This window comes from Bos indicus, chromosome 9, assembly GCF_029378745.1.
Source record: "Bos indicus isolate NIAB-ARS_2022 breed Sahiwal x Tharparkar chromosome 9, NIAB-ARS_B.indTharparkar_mat_pri_1.0, whole genome shotgun sequence".
NCBI lineage: Eukaryota > Metazoa > Chordata > Mammalia > Artiodactyla > Bovidae > Bos > Bos indicus.
The window spans coordinates 49561648-49581447 of NC_091768.1; the positions used below are offsets into that span (position 1 = coordinate 49561648).

Here is a 19800-nt window from a genome sequence, read left to right on the forward strand (position 1 = left end):
CCAAGGCAGCCTTTATTCCACATTTCTCCAAATGGCCATGCTATTATTAATGTAAATAATGTGTCGAGTCAAATAAGTGTTGATTTTAAGCTTTCTTGAAATGTGAAGTACTCTCAGAAACCTTTTTTTCCAAAAAAGTGAATTTATTTGTTATGATTAGAATTATGCACTCTTTTCCTCATCATTTGTGATTTTAGAAATGTTTTAACTTCCTTTTTCAATGATTTTCATTTAGTAGCTATTCTTCCCTGCTTAACTTTATGTTTTCCTGGTGGCTCAGAGATTAAAGCTTCTGCCTCCAATGCGGGAGACCTGGGTTCGATCCCTGGGTCAGGAAGATCCCCTGGAGAATCCCATGGACAGAGAAGCCTGGTAGGCTACAGTCCACAGGGTCGCAAAGAGTTGGACACGACTGAGCGACTTCACTTTTACTTTCTTTCACTCTTAAGTTTATTATGTGGCTATGGATCCATTGAAAGTGAAAAAAAGTGAAAACAAAAGTCACTAAGTTGTGTCCGACTCTTTGTGACCCCCCAGCTGTAGCCTGCCTGGCTCTTCTGTCCATGGAATTCTCCAGGCAAGAATACTGGAGTGGGTGGCCATTCCCTTCTCCAGGGAGTGTTCCCTTCTCCAGGGGATCTTCCCAAGCCAGGGATCAAACCCAGGTCTCCCACACTGCAGGTGGATTCTTTACCATCTGAGCCACCAGAGAAGCTCAAGAATACTGGAGTGGGTAGCCTATCTCTTCTCCAGGGGATCTTCCCAACCCAGGAGTCAAACCAGGGTCCCCTGCACTGCAGGCGCCTTCTTTACCAGATGAGCTACTAGGGAAGCCATTAGGAGACAAATTTAACACAACCAGTAGAGCTCTGTTCTAAATTCGAAACATTCTATACAGGAAAGAATTTTTTTCCAGTAAGTAATCTGTATGGAAGTTTAGATTATTAAAGACCAGGGTTTTTTATTTTTAATTTATTTTTGTTTTCTAAATTGTAGAACACCTAAAATGTATGACTGGCATTGGCGTCTTCCATAAAATCTACATTAAAATTTAAACAGCTGGATTATTTATCTGTATAATTTCAAAATTAGTAGCTTTTTTCATGAAAGGGTTATAGTATATATAATTTATTATCTCCTAGTTTTTAAAAAATTTTCACATTATGTTAAAAGATAATTTCATTCTGTGACAACCAAGAGGGGTGATGTGCAGTAGGGAGTGGTAAGGAGGGTCAACAGAGAGGGCACATATGTATACTTAGGACTCATTCATGTTGTTGTATGGCAGAAGCCAACACAATATTGTACAGCAATTATCCTCCAATTAAAATTAAAAAATTTCAAATGATAATTTCATTATAAACCACCTAAAGAAAATACCAATGGTGCTTTTTAAAAAATATTTAAAATTATCTATGTCAGTATTTTCATGATTTGTTACATTCAAGTCTTACTTTGGCTAAATGTAGTTTAAGCTAATGACATTTTCCCATTAATTTAAAATTTTAAGTCTTTCAGTATTAAAAGATACATTTAACTACACTTATATTTTGATAAATTTTATTGAGTTTACCTTTATTTGAAAATGATGTCACTGTTTTTATGAGATCTTTTTGTATCCCCATTTTAGGCAGTATATATTGCACCCTTAAAAGCCCTAGTACGTGAACGAATGGATGATTGGAAAGTTAGAATAGAAGAAAAACTTGGTAAAAAGTAAGTTCTTACTTTTCAGAAGATATGTGATGAATAATTGAAAAAGATCAGGAAATAAAAGATTTGCATAAAACTGTTGAATGCTTTTAAATGATTTTCATTTTATTTAAAAGTGTTATAGTTAAAATGTTATCAATATTCTCACTTGTTTCAAGATTGAAAAATGAAAGCCCTTAATTTACTTAAACTTTTATTTGGCAAGAAAATTTTCTCAAAACTTTAGATTCAAAAACAAAAGAAAAATAAGATATGTCTCTATTTTTCTTTCACACACTTCAAAGTAGCTTCCAAAAACTGCTTAGAAGGCATTTTGCATGTAAATAATTTACCAAAAAAAGAAAAAGAAAATCATTGGAGAACATGACTTAAAAAAATTTTTTTTACTACTGACAAGGTTACTTATTATAATATTTTTTTAATAGCAAGATTGCATGTATCCTGAGTGACTGCTGGAACATCACTAAATATATTATGACACATTCACACAATGAAAATATTGTCTTACTCTATGAAAAAAATGAATTCTATATACTGAGAAATAGATCTTCCAAGATACTGTTTAAAGAAATGTTTTTAACTTAAGTATTCCCCTTTTGTTTTTAAAACTTGGTGAAGAATATAAATATGTGTTTGTTTTAGAATGAGAATCAGGTGATGAGAATATCCATTTTGCAGAGACTATTTACTACATATATATATATATATACTTTGAACCATACAAATATATTACCTATTCAAAATAATAAATAAAATGTAAAAAAAGAATAAAAGGAACAAAAAGCTTTGGGAATGCTATCCTTGGAGGAACTAATCTTGATTTTTTTTTCTGTTTTTTGAAAGTCAAAACAGATATAAAAATGACTTCATGGTTACCTAAAATTTGGAGTTAGCCTTCAATTTTCCTTCTTTCTCACAATAATTCTGAGATCTTCTCAGAATGGGAAGACAATATTTGCCCCAACTGACCTTGTTTGTGTCCTTATATATTTGAATTTGCCTATAATATCTAGACAATTTCAACCTAAGAAAAGAAATGAAACTTACACACAATCATATTCTTAATGAATGCCTCCTTTTGTCTTAATAAGTTAACACTTCCCCTCATTAGAAAGGTGTTTATTCCAACATAAGGAGGAGGTGTGAGTTCACCTCTGTAAAATCACAAAGGGTAGAGACTTTGTAAACATAATCAAAACAAAGTTTGATACTCTTGCATATCTGCATAGAAGTTAGATTACAGTGATTTGCTTTTATACATTCTTCATTTTATGGGAGGAAATCATCTTAGAATCATTAAGAAATACCTGTTTTGGACTCAAGTCAAAAAATTTCAGAAGTCAAAGGGAGATAAAGTAGTTTTAAGCATAGTAAAATTTTATTTTGAAGGCCATATTTTTTCTAAGCTCATGTGTTACCTGAAAATTTAAAGGGATCATTTTTATTCTCCTGCAGAGTTATTGAACTGACAGGAGATGTAACTCCTGATATGAAATCCATTGCCAAGGCTGACCTTATTGTGACCACACCAGAGAAGTGGGATGGAGTCAGCCGAAGCTGGCAAAATAGGAACTATGTAAAGCAAGTCACTATTCTCATCATAGATGAGATCCATCTGCTCGGTGGGTACCACTGCATCTGAATCCAGTTTACAAACTTGGACTCGTCATACCTGCAGCAGCTAGCATCAGGACTTGTTAAATGATTAACATCCATTATTCCTCTTTCTTAGGGGAAGAAAGAGGCCCTGTTCTAGAAGTCATTGTATCTCGAACGAATTTCATCTCATCCCACACAGAAAAGCCTGTTAGGATAGTTGGACTATCCACTGCATTAGCTAATGCCAGAGACCTTGCTGACTGGCTCAATATTCGTCAGGTATGTGAAAGATTGGTAAACCAGACATTTCATGGTATGGGTTAGGGCCTTATTAAGGAGGCAGTAGAATATTATAAAGTATAAAAACTGGAAATGGTTTCTCTCTCCTTTTTACTCTAGATGGGCTTGTTCAACTTCCGACCATCAGTACGCCCAGTTCCACTGGAAGTTCACATTCAGGGTTTCCCAGGTCAACATTACTGTCCTCGTATGGCTAGTATGAATAAGCCTACATTTCAGGGTAAGCTTCAGATTTCCTGGGATGAATAACAACCGTTTTGTATGGTGGCCTTTAAATGCTTTCTAAATATCGTGGGCTTCTTTGAAAGGGTGGTGCTGCTCCAACTTCTACAAATATCTAGAACTATTTACCTTAACTGTTGAGGAATATTAGTATATATTGAACTGACTATTGAAAGTTTGATTTCATAAGTTAAAGTGTCTTCATAGTAGAATAAATGTATGTACTCTAAAAAAATCAAATTATTCTTAAAATTAATTTATTAAGGTATTATGATAGTAACTTGAGTAAATGACAAGTAGAATATTTATTTTAGACTCATAATACTAATTTTTATCAGAAATCATCTGAAAAATTTAAGTACTGTTTTTGGCTAGGTATGTGTTTATGTTTTATTTTTTGTTTTTCCCTTTCTAACAAATTAGGCAGGCAGGAAAGATTTAAGAATAACACTCCTATTTTATTGAAACATGTTTTCATGTTTAGGCTGCATAAGGAATATTTATTATATCAATTAAAAATAACCTCCAAAATAAATTCTCTAATGTGAACTGCTGTTGATTGTGAGGTGACAGTTGTGAGGTGACTTTTTAGCTGCTATAATTAGCCTTATGACAGAAGCAAAGTATTGATTGTGAACTGGAGACCAATCTTGGCAGTTCAGATTATTTACACCTCCAAAGAAGCATTGTACAAAATCACTAATGAACAATAAATCTGCCGTGAGCTGTTCAGCCACACCTGTTCTTGCAGCAGCAAAAATCCATTAAATGTTTGAGGTTTAAAAAAGAGGCACATTCATTCATTCATGATTATGTGCACCAATGATAGCAATATTGTGCTAATATGTGTATTTTAAATGTATCTATAATATGATTTATCAAAGTATTACCATTTGCATTCTATAAATTCTGATCAACTGTGAATGTGTTAATTTTTCATAGTATGTTTGATGGATTGGTTCCATTTAAGGAATGACTGATTCCAAACCAGTGATTGAAATGAAGCAATTTATATTATGTAAATCAACAGTAAATTAACTATGCCTACACTTCTCTAAATATTGCATAAGTACAGCAGCTATCCTTGTAAACTCTTTATTATACCTGTAGTGGATCACTATATTTCTTTGAGTTTACATTTATGATTTTGTGGTAGCTTTATTTCTCACTGTTAGGTATGAATATAGCCAAGGTCATGTCAACATTTCCATTTATGAACCTTGTTCTTTTACCCCATAAAAAAGAAATTCTGCAGCTCACATTTCAAACAAGAAATTACAAGGAAGTTGTACTTTTTAGTATAAAAATTTCTCATATCTCTGTTTTAAGAGACCTATGTACACATAAGTATAAATTCTCCTTGTGCCATCTTATCAGTATTTTGGAACCTATGCATAGCAAAGAAACTTCAATCCCAGTTAAGTCAAATGATTTGTGTGGCTATTTAAGTAATATTTTTTCGGTCTTATTACCCAGTTTTCAAACTACTTATCTTGTGTGCCTACTCCCTGTGTGCCGTCACTCAGACATGGATTCAAGCATGGTATTTTCTTCAGCTCTCTTCTGCATTCTCTTATCTTCCCACTTTAAACCTTATGCTTATGTTTTGGGGAAAACATTTTTATGACATATCTGGCTAATTTATTGATACAAACTCACTTAATTTTTCTATCTACTGGTGACAGGACAAAAATAAAAGGAATTTTTTGTGGCTTTCCTTCAACCCCACCCCTGCCTCAGGTCTTGATTCTCTCTCCAGACCCCAGGACCAACTAACTCTGTAGTATCATTGCTTAGGCAAGCAGAAACACAACTCAAAAATAGAAAACCCAACCTGAGATCTAGTATCCCTGTACAGTTGTGTCCATATACAGTTGTTTATGGAGAGTCTCAGCTTTTCAGTCTCCTTCCTTGGCAGGTCAGAACTGAACCAGGAGTCAAGATAGTTCACTTTTCCCTGTCTTGGGCAAAAAATTCCGCTAAGTAGAGACAGCTACCTTTCCTTTCCTATCATTTCTCCAGTATAATGTTAAAATTTCATGACCAAATTAAGAATTCGATTAAATCATTTACATCCTTAGTTTTCATGCATTTGTTTGATATCCTAATGAAATTCAGATTCTAGTTTAAGTGGCTTACTATTTTATTTTCTACAATTTTTCAATAGCAATTAGAAGCCATTCTCCAGCCAAACCTGTTTTGATATTTGTCTCATCAAGACGTCAAACTCGCCTTACTGCTTTGGAATTGATAGCCTTTCTAGCTACTGAAGAAGATCCAAAGCAGTGGTTGAATATGGATGAAAGAGAGGTAAGCAACATATTTTAATTCTACTTCTTATACCTGTCAAATTAGTGTGTATTATAGCATAATGGGAATTACATATATAATTATGTTTAGTTTTAATCTATTTATTACCATTGCTGTTGTTTTTAAGTCATGTCCAACTCTTTGCATCCCCGTGGACTGTAGCCCACCAGACTCCTCTGTCCATGGGATTTCCCAGGCAAGAATACTGGAGTGGGTTGCCATTTCCTTCTCCAGGAGAGATTCCTGATCCAGGGATCAAACCCATGCCTCCTGCCTTGCAGGCATATTCTTTACCATTGAGTCACCCAGGCTTCCCATTTATTACTGTATTTCTCCCTTTAACTTCATCACCTATGTATATTTTAATATTTGGCTAAGTTTTTTCATAATATTTGAATGTTCACTGCTCTTGAAATTCATAATCAATTTTGCAAAATTAACTTTGTATAAACTATATAACATGACCATCTTCAAAAATTTAGAAAACACTGATAAAGTAAAGCCTATTATTGTCCTTTAAGTAATAAGCATCATTAAAATGTTTTCATATCTGCATAATTCTATTATATGACTATTCCATTGTACTTTTCTCCTATAATTAAATAATCATTCATCTTTATTATTATGGGTTTTTCTTTATTTAGAGTTATTTCCTGAGTACAGACTTATAAATTTTAAATTAATGGTTCAAATAATGTAGCCATTTTTTATAATTTTTCATACACACTGATAATTACTTTCTAAAAGGGCTGTACCAATTTTGATTATCCCTATTGATGTATGAATTGTCAGCAGTGTATGAGAGTAACAGTCTCAGTATATGCTCACTTGTTGTAATTTATTGTTATAGATAAAATGTTTCTTGTTTTAGTGTTTTAATGTGTGCCTTAATTTTTTTGTAGTTGAACATTTTTTTCCATATATTTAATTTTATTCTCTTTTGTCCCTTCATTCCTTTGGGCTTTTATCTGTTGCAGTACAGCATTTTAAAAATATATTTGTGTGGGAACCTTACCAAATTGAAATACCATATAGCCATGCATACACCCCTAAAACTTTATACAGGCATACCTTAGAGATATTGTGGATTGGGTTCCAGCTACTGCAATAAAACAAACATTGCAGTAAAGCTAATCACACAAAATTTTTGTTTTCCTAGTGCTTAATAAAAGTTACATTTACACTATACTATAGTCATCTAAGTGTGCAATAGTATTATATCTTTAAAAAAGTACATAACTTAATCTATTATAAAAAGACTGTATTGCTAAAAAAAACACTCACCATCATCATCTGAGCCTTCCATAAGTCATAATTGTAATATCAAAGATCACTGATCACAGATCATCATAACAAATAAAATAATGATGAAAAAGTTTGAAATACTGAGGGAATTGCCAAAATATGACACAGAGACATGAAGTGAGCAAATGTTGTTGGAAAAATGGTGTTGATAGACTTGTTCAACATGAAATTGCTACAGACCTTCCGTTTGTAAAGAAAAAATAAAGCCACATTATTTGCAAAGCACAATAAAATGAGGTATGCCTGGTATGAGGCATGTCACTCATGAAGTATGTTACTTTTTTCCATATGTATGTATTAGTTATATATACATGTATTAACCTTCCATCTGCTTTATTAGTAAATTTTGGTAGTTCACTGAGTGTCTTTTAGTTTTTTCAAATGGCAGTTTTTGCATTTTATGTGAAACAGTCTGTTAATATGATTCTTTGTGATTCCTTCCAGTACTTCTAAATGTAGGTATTCTCCTATCTCCTGCCATAGATTGATAGTGATTTTTTCTTCCTTACACTTTTCTGGTTTTTTAAAATATGTTCCTAGCTGGAGTTACGATTGGAAAAAAGTAGCTGAAATCAGTGATAAAACTGTTGCATTGTCTTCCTTCTCCCTGCACATCTCATGTGGCCTGAAGGACAGTAATCACAGTGCTCCTAGCCTACGAGTGCCAGTCTCAACAGTCACATATTCCTACCCTTCCATGTCTCACAACTCATTTAGGGTTGGATGGTCCTGTGTATATTACAGTCATATGTTAACATTAGTTAACTAGCAACAGTTAATATTTCAAGATGTTCTTATGTAGGACCACAGATGACCTTATTAATCACTAATAAGTAGCAGAACCCAAAATTAACTTCATGTAAAAGCTATCACATAACCCATGAAGTAGGGTGAAAGCCATCATTTATCTTTCAAGTTTCGTCATTACTCCTTTAATGTGATTTGTAGGTATATACATGGTATATAATTCAAGATAATTTAAAATCAAAATAATTTTGTCAAAAGTTCCTTATCCTGTGTTATTTACTTATTATGCCCAAATAAATGACCCTGTTGTATTTAAACATTATCTTGACTTAAAGGAAATGCTGAAAAATTGATGTATAAAATATATACCTGTATACAGTTTAGTTTATATACAGCATCTATCTAACCTTATTTTCTTTTTGGTTTTGTTTTTTTCCTCTTGTTTCTTATCCCTAGCAGTGTTCCTAATGGAGACTTTTCTTTGAAGTCAGGGTACAAGGTAGCTATTTACATTTGGGGATGTGTGCTCAAAGCATATTTATATAAGAACTGTGCCTTTAGCACATATGTGACTCACATGAACCTCAAATGTGAACCTCATGTGCTCTCCCCAGCTGTAGTTCAACTCTACTATTCTTTATTTTTCATTTAAAGGTGTGAGGCCTTAGAAACTCTGGACTGCTCACCATTGTATGAAACTACTTCTCTGTTTTGTATTTTTTTTTTTTTAAGCAAAAAATCTATCACCAAGGCTTATTAGAACATACAGAAATTACCTACATGGTTTTTGCTGTTTCATATATTTCATTGCTAAAATAGGCCAGTTGGAAATTATGTCATTTCTGGACATTTTGTTTCACTAAGCACATCTCAAGAATAAGACAACCCAAGCTTTGTTTTTATTCTTGCCACTAAAAGCCATCACCTTTAAAGTCAAATTCTCTGAGGGTTTACAACTGATTATTATGTGAATTCATCTAATTATACTGAAACCTACTATAAAGTAAGTTTTCACTGTTGAATCCTCTAAATGAATTAGGATTTTTTCAAGGCTTCAATTTTTGTAAGAGTTACTCTCCATGATATCCTGGCCTAGACATTTAGTAACTATTCCTGTTGCTGCTTCTTGGACAGTGTCAGGTTGGTGTTCTGTGGTAGGTCATGAGTACTCTGGGTAGGAAACTTGAGCATTCAAAGGAGGCAGGGTAAGCATGGGAGCAGTTATCCCAGCAGCTATAGAGTAGGGAGACCTTGTGGAAGATAGTAGCATCAAAATAATTCTTCAGTTGAATGGTGTGAAGTCAGGAAGTGTCCCTAGATGTGGAGGTGGGAAGGGAGGGATTCAGGGGAGGGAGGAAAGAAAGCTACGGCAAATCTGAAGAGGATGGAGAAACAGAATGTGACCAAGGAAGAATATATGTGTTCTATTTTGATTATCAGCAAAGACAAAAGAAATTATCTATCTAGATTCTTAACCCAGTAAAGCATCAAAGTAAAATATTAGAAAGTATCACTGATGTGAAATCATACTGCAGAATGAGAAAACTCTAATAATAGTAATGTTCTTTCATATTTACCATTATGAAGGCTCCTGCAGTGATTCCAAAGGTTTGTAGGCATGTGCTGCTATGCGTCTTGGATTTCTCAGTTGGACAGCCACCACTCCCACCATTAACCCCAAATGGTTGGGTCTTGCATCACTCTCTCAAGCTTATTGCAAAATTCACGTTTAAATTGAAGAAAGTAGGGAAAACCTCTAGACCATTCAGGTATGACCTAAATCAAATCCCTTATGATTGTACAGCAGAAGTGACAAATAGATTCAAGGGATTAGATCTGATAAAGTGCCTGAAGAACTACAGAGAGAGGTTCATAACATTGTACAGAAGGCCGTGATCAAAACCATCCCCAAGAAAAAGAAATACAAAAAGGCAAAATAGTTCTTGGAGGAGGACTTACAAATAGCTGAGAAAAGAAGAGAAAGACAAAGGAGAAAAGGAAAGATATATCCATCTGAATGCAGAGTTCTAAGAATAGCAAGGAGAGATGAGAAAGCTTTCTTTAGTGATCAGTGCAAAGAAATAGAGAACAATAGAATGAGAAACACTAGAGAAAATTAGAGATACCAAGGGACTGTGTCATGCAAGTTCAGTTCAGTTGCTCAGTCATGTCTGTCTCTTTGCGACCTCATGCAGTACAGCACTCTAGGCCTCCCTGTCCATCACCAGCTCCCGGAGTTCACTCAGACTCACGTCCATCGAATCGGTGATGCCATCCAGCCATCTCATCCTCTGTCGTCCCCTTCTCCTCCTGCCCCTAGTCCCTCCCAGCATCATAGTCTTTTCCAATAAGTCAACTCTTCACATGAGGTGGCCAAATTATTGGAGTTTCAGCTTCAACATCAATCCTTCCAGTGAACACCCAGAACTGATCTCCTTTAGGATGGACTGGTTGGATCTCCTTGCAGTTCAAGGAACTCTCAAGAGTCCTTTCCAACACCACAGTTCAAAAGCATCAATTCTTCGGCGCTCAGCTTTCTTTATAGTCCAACTCTCACATCCATACATGACCACTGCCATAAGGGTGGTGTCATCTGCATATCCGAGGTTATTGATATTTCTCCCGGCAATCTTGATTCCAGCTTGTGCTTCTTCCAGTCCAGCATTTCTCATGATGTACTCTGCATATAAGTTAAATAAGCAGGGTGACAATATACAGCCTTGACATACTCCTTTTCCTATTTGGAACCAGTCTGTTGTCCCATGTCCAGTTCTAACTGTTGCTTCCTGAACTGCATATAGGTTTCTCAAGAGGCAGGTCAGGTGGTCTGGTGTTCCCATCTCTTTCAGAATTTTCCACAGTTGATTGTGATCCACATAGTCAAAGGCTTTGGCATAGTCAATAAAGCAGAAATAGATGTTTTTCTGGAATTCTCTTGCTTTTTCCATGATCCAGCAAATGTTGGCAATTTGATCTCTGGTTCCTCTGCCTTTTCTAAAACCAGCTTGAACATCTGGAAGTTCATGGTTCACCTTATTGCTGAAGCCTGGCTTGGAGAATGTTGAGCATTACTTTACTAGCATGTGAGATGAATGCAATTGTGCAGTAGTTTGAGCATTCTTTGGCATTGCCTTTCTTTGAGATTGGAATGAAAACTGACCTTTTCCAGTCCTGTGACCACTACTGAGTTTTCCAAATTTGCTGGCATATTGAGTGCAGCATGTTCATAGCATCATCTGTCATGCAAAGATGGGTACAATAAAGGACAGAAACGGTGTGGACCTAACAGAACCAGAAGCTATTAAGAAGAGGTAGCGAGAATACACAGAAGAACTATACAAAAAAGATCTTCATGACCCAGATAACCACGATGGTGTAATCACTCACCTAGCACCAGACATCCTGGAGTGCAAAAACAAGTGGGCCTTAGGAATCATCACTATGAACAAAACTAGTGAAGGTGATGAAATTCCAGCTGAGGTATTTCAAATCCTAAAAGATGATGCTATTAAAGCACTGCACACAGAATGCCAGCAAATTTAAAAACTCAGCAAGACCAGAGGACTGGAAAAGGTCAGTTTTCATTCCAGCTCCAAAGAAGGGCAATGCCAAAGAATACCACCACACAATTGCAGTCATCTCACACACTAGCAACATAATGCTCAAAATTCTCTAAGCTAGGCTTCAACAATATGTGAACCATGAACTTCCAGATGTTCAAGCTGGATTTAGAAAAGGCAGAGAAACCTGAGGTCAAATTGCCAACATCTGTTGGATCATCAAAAAAGCAAGAAAATTCCAGAAAAACATTTACTTCTGTTTCCTTGACTACGCCAAAGCCTTTGACTGTGTGTATCACCACAAACTGAAAAATTCTTAAAGAGATGGGAATACCAGACCACCTTACCTGCCTCCTGAGAAATCTGTATGCAGGTCAGGAAGCAACAGTTAGAACTGGACATGGAACAACAGACTGGTTTCAAATTGGGAAAGGAGTACATCACAGCTGTATATTGTCCCCTTGCTTATTTAACTTATATGCAGAATACATCATGCGAAATGCCAGACTGGATGAAGGACAAGTTGGAATCAAAATTGCAGGGAGAAATATCAATAATCTCAGATATGCAGATGACAACATCCTTATGGCAGAAAGCAAAAGGAACTAAAGAGCCACTTGATGAAAGTAAAAGAGGAGAGTGAAAAAGCTGGCTTAAAACTCAGCATTCAAATAATGAAGATCATGGCATCCGGTCCCATCACTTCATGGCAAATAGATTGGGAACAATGAAAACAGTGACAGACTCTATTTTCTTGAGCTCCAAAGTCACTGCAGATGGTGACTGCAGCCATGAAACTGAAAGACACTTGCTCCTTGGAAGAAAAGCTATGACTAACCTAGACAGCATATTAAAAAGCAGAGACATTACTTTACCAACAAAGGTCCATCTAGTCAAAGCCATGGTTTTTCCAATAGTCATATATGGATAAGAGAATTAGACCATAGAGAAAGCTGAGTGCCGAAGAATTGATGCTTTCAAACTGTGGTGTTGGAGAAGACTCTTGAGAGTCCCTGGGACTGCAAGGAGATCAAGCCAGTCCATCCTAAAGGAAATCAGTCCTGAATATTCATTGGAAAGACTGAAGCTGAAGCTGAAACTGCAATACTTTGGCCACCTGGTGCAAAGAACTGACTCATTTGAAAAGACCCTGATGGTGGGAATGATTGAAGGCAGGAGGAGAAGGGGACGACAGACGATGAGATGGTTGGATGGTATCACCAACTCAATGGACATTAGTTTGAACAAGCTCTGGGAGTTGGTGATGGACAGAGAAGCCTGGTGTGCTGCAGTCCCCGGGGTCACAAAGAGTTGGACACCACTGAGCAACTGAACTGAGTTGAACTCGAGCTTCAGGTCCAAGACAGAAACATCTAAGTGCCTAAGCTTCAGTATCTAGCATGCAGCAGGGGTAAGGAATATCTTTTCTTCTTTGGCCTGTATTGAGAGATGTTCAGGCACAGGCTGCCTATAAACAGTGAAGGTTCAGCACAGCCCTTCTGCTGCCCAAATGCATCCATACACATTCTCTCTGAGTCATTGATCTATAAAGGCAGCTCTTTCTGGGTAATGAGAGACATAGTAAGAACAGGGGATCTCCTGGCATTCTTTGTCTTAATCTTTCTCTATCACGTGAGTTCCTCAGTAAGAAGCATTATCGTACAGGAGATCATGATGATGTATAAGCCTTCTTCAGTTATCCTGCCATTCAAGGCACTGACAGGACATGATGGGCAGCATAGGAGAATCAAAATCTATATTGTCCATTCTAGACATTGTCTCAAGTAGATGTCCCCTCTGTGCTCAAAAGGGTCCAGTATAATTTCAAGTAGCTGTCTGTTCCCATGGGGAAAGTACTTACAACAGGCCCAGGCTTTTATGCGTCGCTCACATATTAGGTGCTGAGCAGCAGCAGCAGTGGGTCTGTCTGCCCGAGGAGATGGAAGCCTGTGTTTAGCTCAGGCAGAGTTCATCTCTCCCGGGATGGAGCCACTTAGTACATGAACCATTGCACAAGACCTAGGGCCTGGGAGAGAGGCTGTTGGGTGCCCTCAGATGCCCACTAGACTGTTAACAGCGTTTTCCACACTGCTGTTAACTTTTTGGTAAACATCTTCATGGGATATAGGGAGCTGTTTATTCTCGGACCGTTTTAAAAGTTCATCCACATAAAACTTCTGCTTTCTTGCCACTTGTTCTCTGGTAGCACTCTTGCCAAGCTCCTGGCCGTTTGGCTAATCAGTAACTACAGAGTAAAGAGTGGATGATCAGTTCGCTCCATCTCTATTTTACAGTAAAGTGACAGGGAAATACATTACAGTCAACTTTTACTTCTTTCTTTAGAGTCATGCATCAAGTGACCATAATACCACAGCAATGTACTTCTTATAGTGCTACCATCTTGTTCAAAGCCATTTGAAATTTTTCTTCCCTCAGTCAGTTTCACATAAAAAGTACCCCATGGGGCCTACGTGGGTGGACTGAAGTAGAGATGGTATGGCAGGAATAGGCACACATGGACGGTTCATGGATCACATTTTGTAATATTTTTCCATTGGGTCCTTTTATTTCTCCTAATGATGAGTGCTTATACAGCAGACGACATCCAATTCATGATCAGCAGCTTCAGTTGCAAGTTTACCTGACATTACATAATTAGGAATTCTTTCTCTCCCCTCTCAAAAATATCCATTAAATAATCCTCTCACTTAAATCAATAGGTAGCTCTTAACAGAATCAGTGAAGTGTTCATTTAACATCTATTTATTGAATGTCTACAACTTAATAGGCACACGTGTTAGCCTTATTGATCCCAAATCTCAAAAAGCTTAAGTGAAGAAAATAGGAGTTTAAAAATATATACATGATTAAATAAATAGTTGATATCAGTTATCAAAATTGCTATAGAAGAAGGCAATAAGAAATGAAATACAATAGAGGAATGGGAGGTTCTTCATTAAGTAGAATGGTCAAAGAAGCGTTCTCTAAGGAGATGGCATTTAAGCTGAGCACCGAAGCATGAGAACAAGCTGGCTACACCAAGAGAGATGATAACAGCCTTGCAGATGAAGGAACAGCATGTTAAAGGAACTGAGAGAAGTTCAGGTTCAGCTGGAGTAGAATAAGCTAGGAGGAGGATGGTACAAGTTATGTTTGAGAGACAAGCCAGACCCAGCTCATGCAAGGCCACTGACCCATGGTTAAGGAGTTTGGATTTTTATTCTCAGTACTATGAGAAGACATTCATGTATTCATGTATTAAATCAACACTTATTGAGCTCCTTCTTATGTCAGGCGGGTAAAGTTCCTGCCCTGTGGGATTAACACTCTGGTGGGAATGATGGCTAATAAACAAGTATGTCAGATTGTGATCATTGATGTGGGGAGAAAAAATAATTAAAGTAAAGAGTATAGGGGGTGCCAGGGATAGTAGTGAAATGTTGTAGAGTAATGCAAGTTGAGGAGCCCTCCCTGATGAAGGTACTTTTGAACAAATAACTGAAGGAAGTGAGGAAGCAGACTAAGCTGAATCTAAGAAGGGGGTGTCCCCGGGCTTTGAAGGCTTTTAAGCTAAACGTTTTAAAATCACTTTTGCTGCCTAGTGGAAAATAGTTTGAAGTGGAAGTATGCTAGTAAAGAATCCTCCTGCAATGCAGGAGACCCCAATTCAAATCCTGGGTCTTGAAGATCCACTGGAAAAGGGATAGGCTACCACTCCAGGACTCTTGGGCTTCCTTGGTGGCTCAGCTGGTAAAGAACCTGCCTGTAATGTGGGAGACCTGGGTTCGATCCCTGAGTTGGGAAGATCCCCTGGAGAAGGGAACGGCTACCCACTCTAGTATTTTGGCCTGGAGAATTCCATGGAATGTATAGTCCATGGGGTCATAAAGAGTCAGACACAACTGAGTGACTTTCACTTTCACTTCATTTTGCTGCTTGGTGGAGAATAGTTTGAAGTGGAAGTATGCAGGGAATTAATGATGGTGGTGACCTCGAGGCCACCTAAGAGTGGTAACAATAGGAATTAAAAGATGTGTTTGGGATTAGATTCAGTAGGACTGTCTAATAAATAAGAAATGGTGATTGAAAAAATGAAGAGAATCAAGAATTGTGCCCCAGTTATTAACTCTAAACGTCTGAGTAAGTAATAGTGTCTTGTATTGAAATGGGGAGAGCTGAGCCTGTAGGATAGAGAGGAAGGCAGAGACAGATTTAGGATGGAAAGAGGAAGACAGAAAACAGATTTGAGCTTTAAAAACAAATGGAAAGAAAAGGGGGAAAAGTTATGTTTTTGACATATTAAATTATATCTCTAAGACTTTCAACCCTGGAGGAGGGCATGGCAGTCTACTCCAGTATTCTTGCCTGGAGAATCCCCATGGACAGAGGAGCCTGGCAGGCTGCAGTCCATGGGGTTGCTCAGAGTTGGACACAACTAAACTCAGCACAGCAAGACTTTCAAGGAGTTAAATATAGTTAAGTCTGTAAAACTCACAGAGTGAGTGAGATGAACACATGAACTTTGGAGCATCTGTGAAGAAGCAGCCTTTGAACCCAAGTAAGCAACTGAGACCCTCAGAGAGTGTGGAGCTTAGAAGGCAGGCCTGAGGGACTGTCATTGTGAGCTTAGGAGAAAATGAGGAGCTGGCAAAGGACCCAGAGATAGTGGTGCCAGTGTGGAAAGATAGCATCCTGAACTCTGTAGGCAAGAGGGGTTCATGAAGGAAGGAGTGCTTGACTCCATCAGATATTAATGGGAGTTGAGTGAGATAAGAACAGAGAAACACTCATGGGATTTAGCACTTGGACGTCCTAAATGAACTTGGCAAGTACGGTCAGTGACATGTTGTGAACATAAGCCAGTTTGGAATGAGCTGAGTAAATGGGTGGGCGGGGAAGGAAATGGAAGCAAATAGCATATACAGCTCCTTCTAGAAGCTTTTCCATGTAATTTAATTAATGTTATAATTTAGTACCTAACAAGTACAGTCTGTTGGATTCTGCCAAATATTCTGCTAGTTCAGTGTGCAGGGTGAATGGTGCTGAGATCTGGATAGTTGCCAGCCTGCTCTGCAAGATAAAAGAGCAGAGGGAACACCCTTTCTTCTGAGTGGGTTTCCTGATTGAAAGCTCAGAATACTGCGCTTATTTCATCACTCACACTTTGGATGAGATGCATATCTGGAATGGGAAAACAGAACCCTGGCTGAAGATTAGACTTTATTCTTCAGTCTGTCTTACATTCTCCTCCTCATCTCCTCTACTTATCTATCGGGTTAGCAGCATAGCTAACCCTTTCTTCCTCCCCAGTGTTAAATAAGGTCCAGGTAGCTAAAAGAAAAGCACATCAAAGAGAACTACCTTTTTTTTTTTTTTTGTCCTTACATCGTTACAAGTAGGAATGAATTAAACACAATTCTGCAATATTTTTTGCCCTAAAGGTCCTGCGCCACAGTGTTTGAGTTTACTCTAAGGTCTACGGTGCCACCAGAAGGTGGATTCGGGGAAATAATCTGAAGCAGGAGAGGGAATAGCTTTCTGACTATATGAAAGGTATCTAGATGTGGAACATGAAAATCAAAGTATGGAAGATAAAAATTCCTTGGAACATAGTATTGTTAAACAATACTGTTAATTTGTTAATTCAAATCAATTGGCTATATGACTTAGGTAGATGACATTGAGCGTTATTAAGGAAATGTGCTAATTATAATTTTATACAATGCTTCAAAGTGAATTCATGAAAAACTGCATAGGTGCACACTAGGAGCACATTCATGAAAAGTAGAACTGATGTTGTTTCCACTTGCTTAATGGGGGTTCCCAGGCAGCTAGGTGGTAAAGAATCCTCTTAGCAATGCAGGAGATGCTGGTTGGATCCCTGGGTGGGAAGATCCCTTGGAGGAGAAAAAGGCAACCCACTCCAGCATTCTCGCCTGGAAAATTCCATGAACAGAGGAATTCCATGGAAGGCTACAGTTCATGGGGTTGCAAAAGAGTCGAACACAACTGAGCAACTTGAGCATGCATGCACACCACATGCTTCATACTGAAGAAATTTTTTGATGCTTGAAAATTTTTCTCTTTTTAAGCTAAACATAACTCACCCCACTACAGTACAAGTAAAGCCTTCATAGATGAACTCTAGGTTTATACAAAATCATCACAAGTTCAGGTTTGGTGGAGTTTCTTCCGACATTTTACTATAGCTTTCTTTCATTCATTTGCTTTTTCATTCAACATATACATACTGACCTCTTCCTATAGGTAAGAATTTAGCACCAGGCTTTGAAGATGGATGTTGAGATTTTTGAAAATCAGAAATTAAGTTGACTGTAATGAAGGTAACCATATTTTTAACTTAAAAGGTCTGTTTTATCAAATTAAAATAGATTTAGTTCATGATACAACAGTCCCATCCCACATGCTTTCTATTTTGATCAAGCTTCAGACCTCTTAAAGTGAAGTCTCTCAGTCATGTCCGATTTTTTGCAACCCCATGGACTGTAGCCTATCAGGCTCCTCAGTCCATGGAATTTTCCAGGCTAGAGTACTGGAGTGGGTTAAGGACTGTCCAATACAGAAGACTATTAGGCTAAGAATGTTAAGTATTAAAACAGACATTATCTGCAGATTTGCTGAGCATTGGACATTTGAACTGAGTTGGGCCTCATGGAGTGTTTGTGTAATTAAGGGCAGCTTCAAGATATGAGACTTTTCTTTTTTGTTTTGTCTTAGTTGATATTATATATGTCCTATTGACTAAAGAGGTAAAGCTCTTATTATGCTTAGTAATAACTGATATATTTATCAAGAATTTTAATCGTTCCCTAAAGGCTTACCTTATCCCATTTAATCATGAATTCTGGGAGGATTGCTCCTGTTATCCCAGTTTTACTGATGCAGGAACTGAAAACTTAAAAGAATTAAGTGACTTGCCCAATAGCACAAAGCAAGGGAGCAGAGCATGTGAGCTGCAGATCAGAGTGGCTATCTCAGAGTTGTGTTTTTTTATTGCCCCGCATAGTTATGGAATCATGGACAACATGCTGTCTAGAGAAAATGGAAAAGTCAAAGTGGGGGTGTGTGTCTTTTGATAGGGATGGTAGCTAAAATATCAAATGCAAGCAACCAAAAAGAACTGTGCCATTTTCAATAATAGGTGATAGTTTAAAGAAGAAGATAATTAATTGTGAGTATTCTTCATTGTGAGCATAGGAGAAGAAATCAACAGTATAAAAGAAATGTGCAGATCACCTGTATAGAGTTTCCCAGCTGCGTGAGTCTGGGACATTACTCATGATTTCAAATCTCACCTATTTTTTTCATACTGTTTAAAACAATGAGGTCTAACCCTCAGCCAAGTGGATGATGTCATTACTTCAAGTAGGTACTTGAAACATCCCTCATTCACGTGGTGGTTAGAGGGTGGCATTGTGGTGGAGAGCATGGACTGGATCCTGGCTTCCCAGGTTCTGGACTGACTACCCACTGCAAGCTAGTGACCTTGGTCAGGTGTTTCACTTCTGAGCTCATCGTTTAATCTATGAAAGGATGATAGTAATCCTATCCCAACAGGATTCTTGTGAGGATTAAATGTATTAGTATATTTAATGTGCTTAGGACAGACCTAGAACACAGTTAAATGTTCGGTAAATGTCATTACATTGAATAGCACTTTTTTAAACAGATATTCTTTTGCTGAAAGCTCTGTGGTAAAATTTGATCATATATTCATAATCTTTTACTTGTGATCCTTCACAGATTTAATTCATATTAATATAGTATTTGTTTGCTTAAAATTATGCTGCTTTAGATTATAATGCTATAATGTCCCTTTTATCAACTTTCTCTGTATTTTGGTTATCTTTTAATATTTATTTATTTCCTAATTTATTTGGCTACCTCGGGTCTTAGTTGCAGCATGTGAGATCTTTGTTGTATCACGCAGGATCTTTTGTTGGCAGCGCACGGACTCTCTAGTTGTGGCAAACAGGCTCAGTCGTTGCAGCCTGCAGGCTCAGTTGCTCTGCAGCATGTGGGA

General features: G+C 37.3%; 1 protein-coding gene across 1 annotated transcript in view; it reads left to right on the forward strand.

Annotated features, from left to right (window-relative positions):
* Nucleotides 1-19800, forward strand: part of ASCC3 (activating signal cointegrator 1 complex subunit 3) — a 336073-nt gene that overhangs the window by 225469 nt on the left and 90804 nt on the right. The window contains exons 26-30 of the mRNA XM_019967310.2: nt 1631-1716; nt 3169-3335; nt 3446-3591; nt 3712-3832; nt 6002-6144. Coding sequence (XP_019822869.2) covers nt 1631-1716; nt 3169-3335; nt 3446-3591; nt 3712-3832; nt 6002-6144 — 663 coding nt within the window. The remainder of the gene's footprint in view (nt 1-1630; nt 1717-3168; nt 3336-3445; nt 3592-3711; nt 3833-6001; nt 6145-19800) is intronic.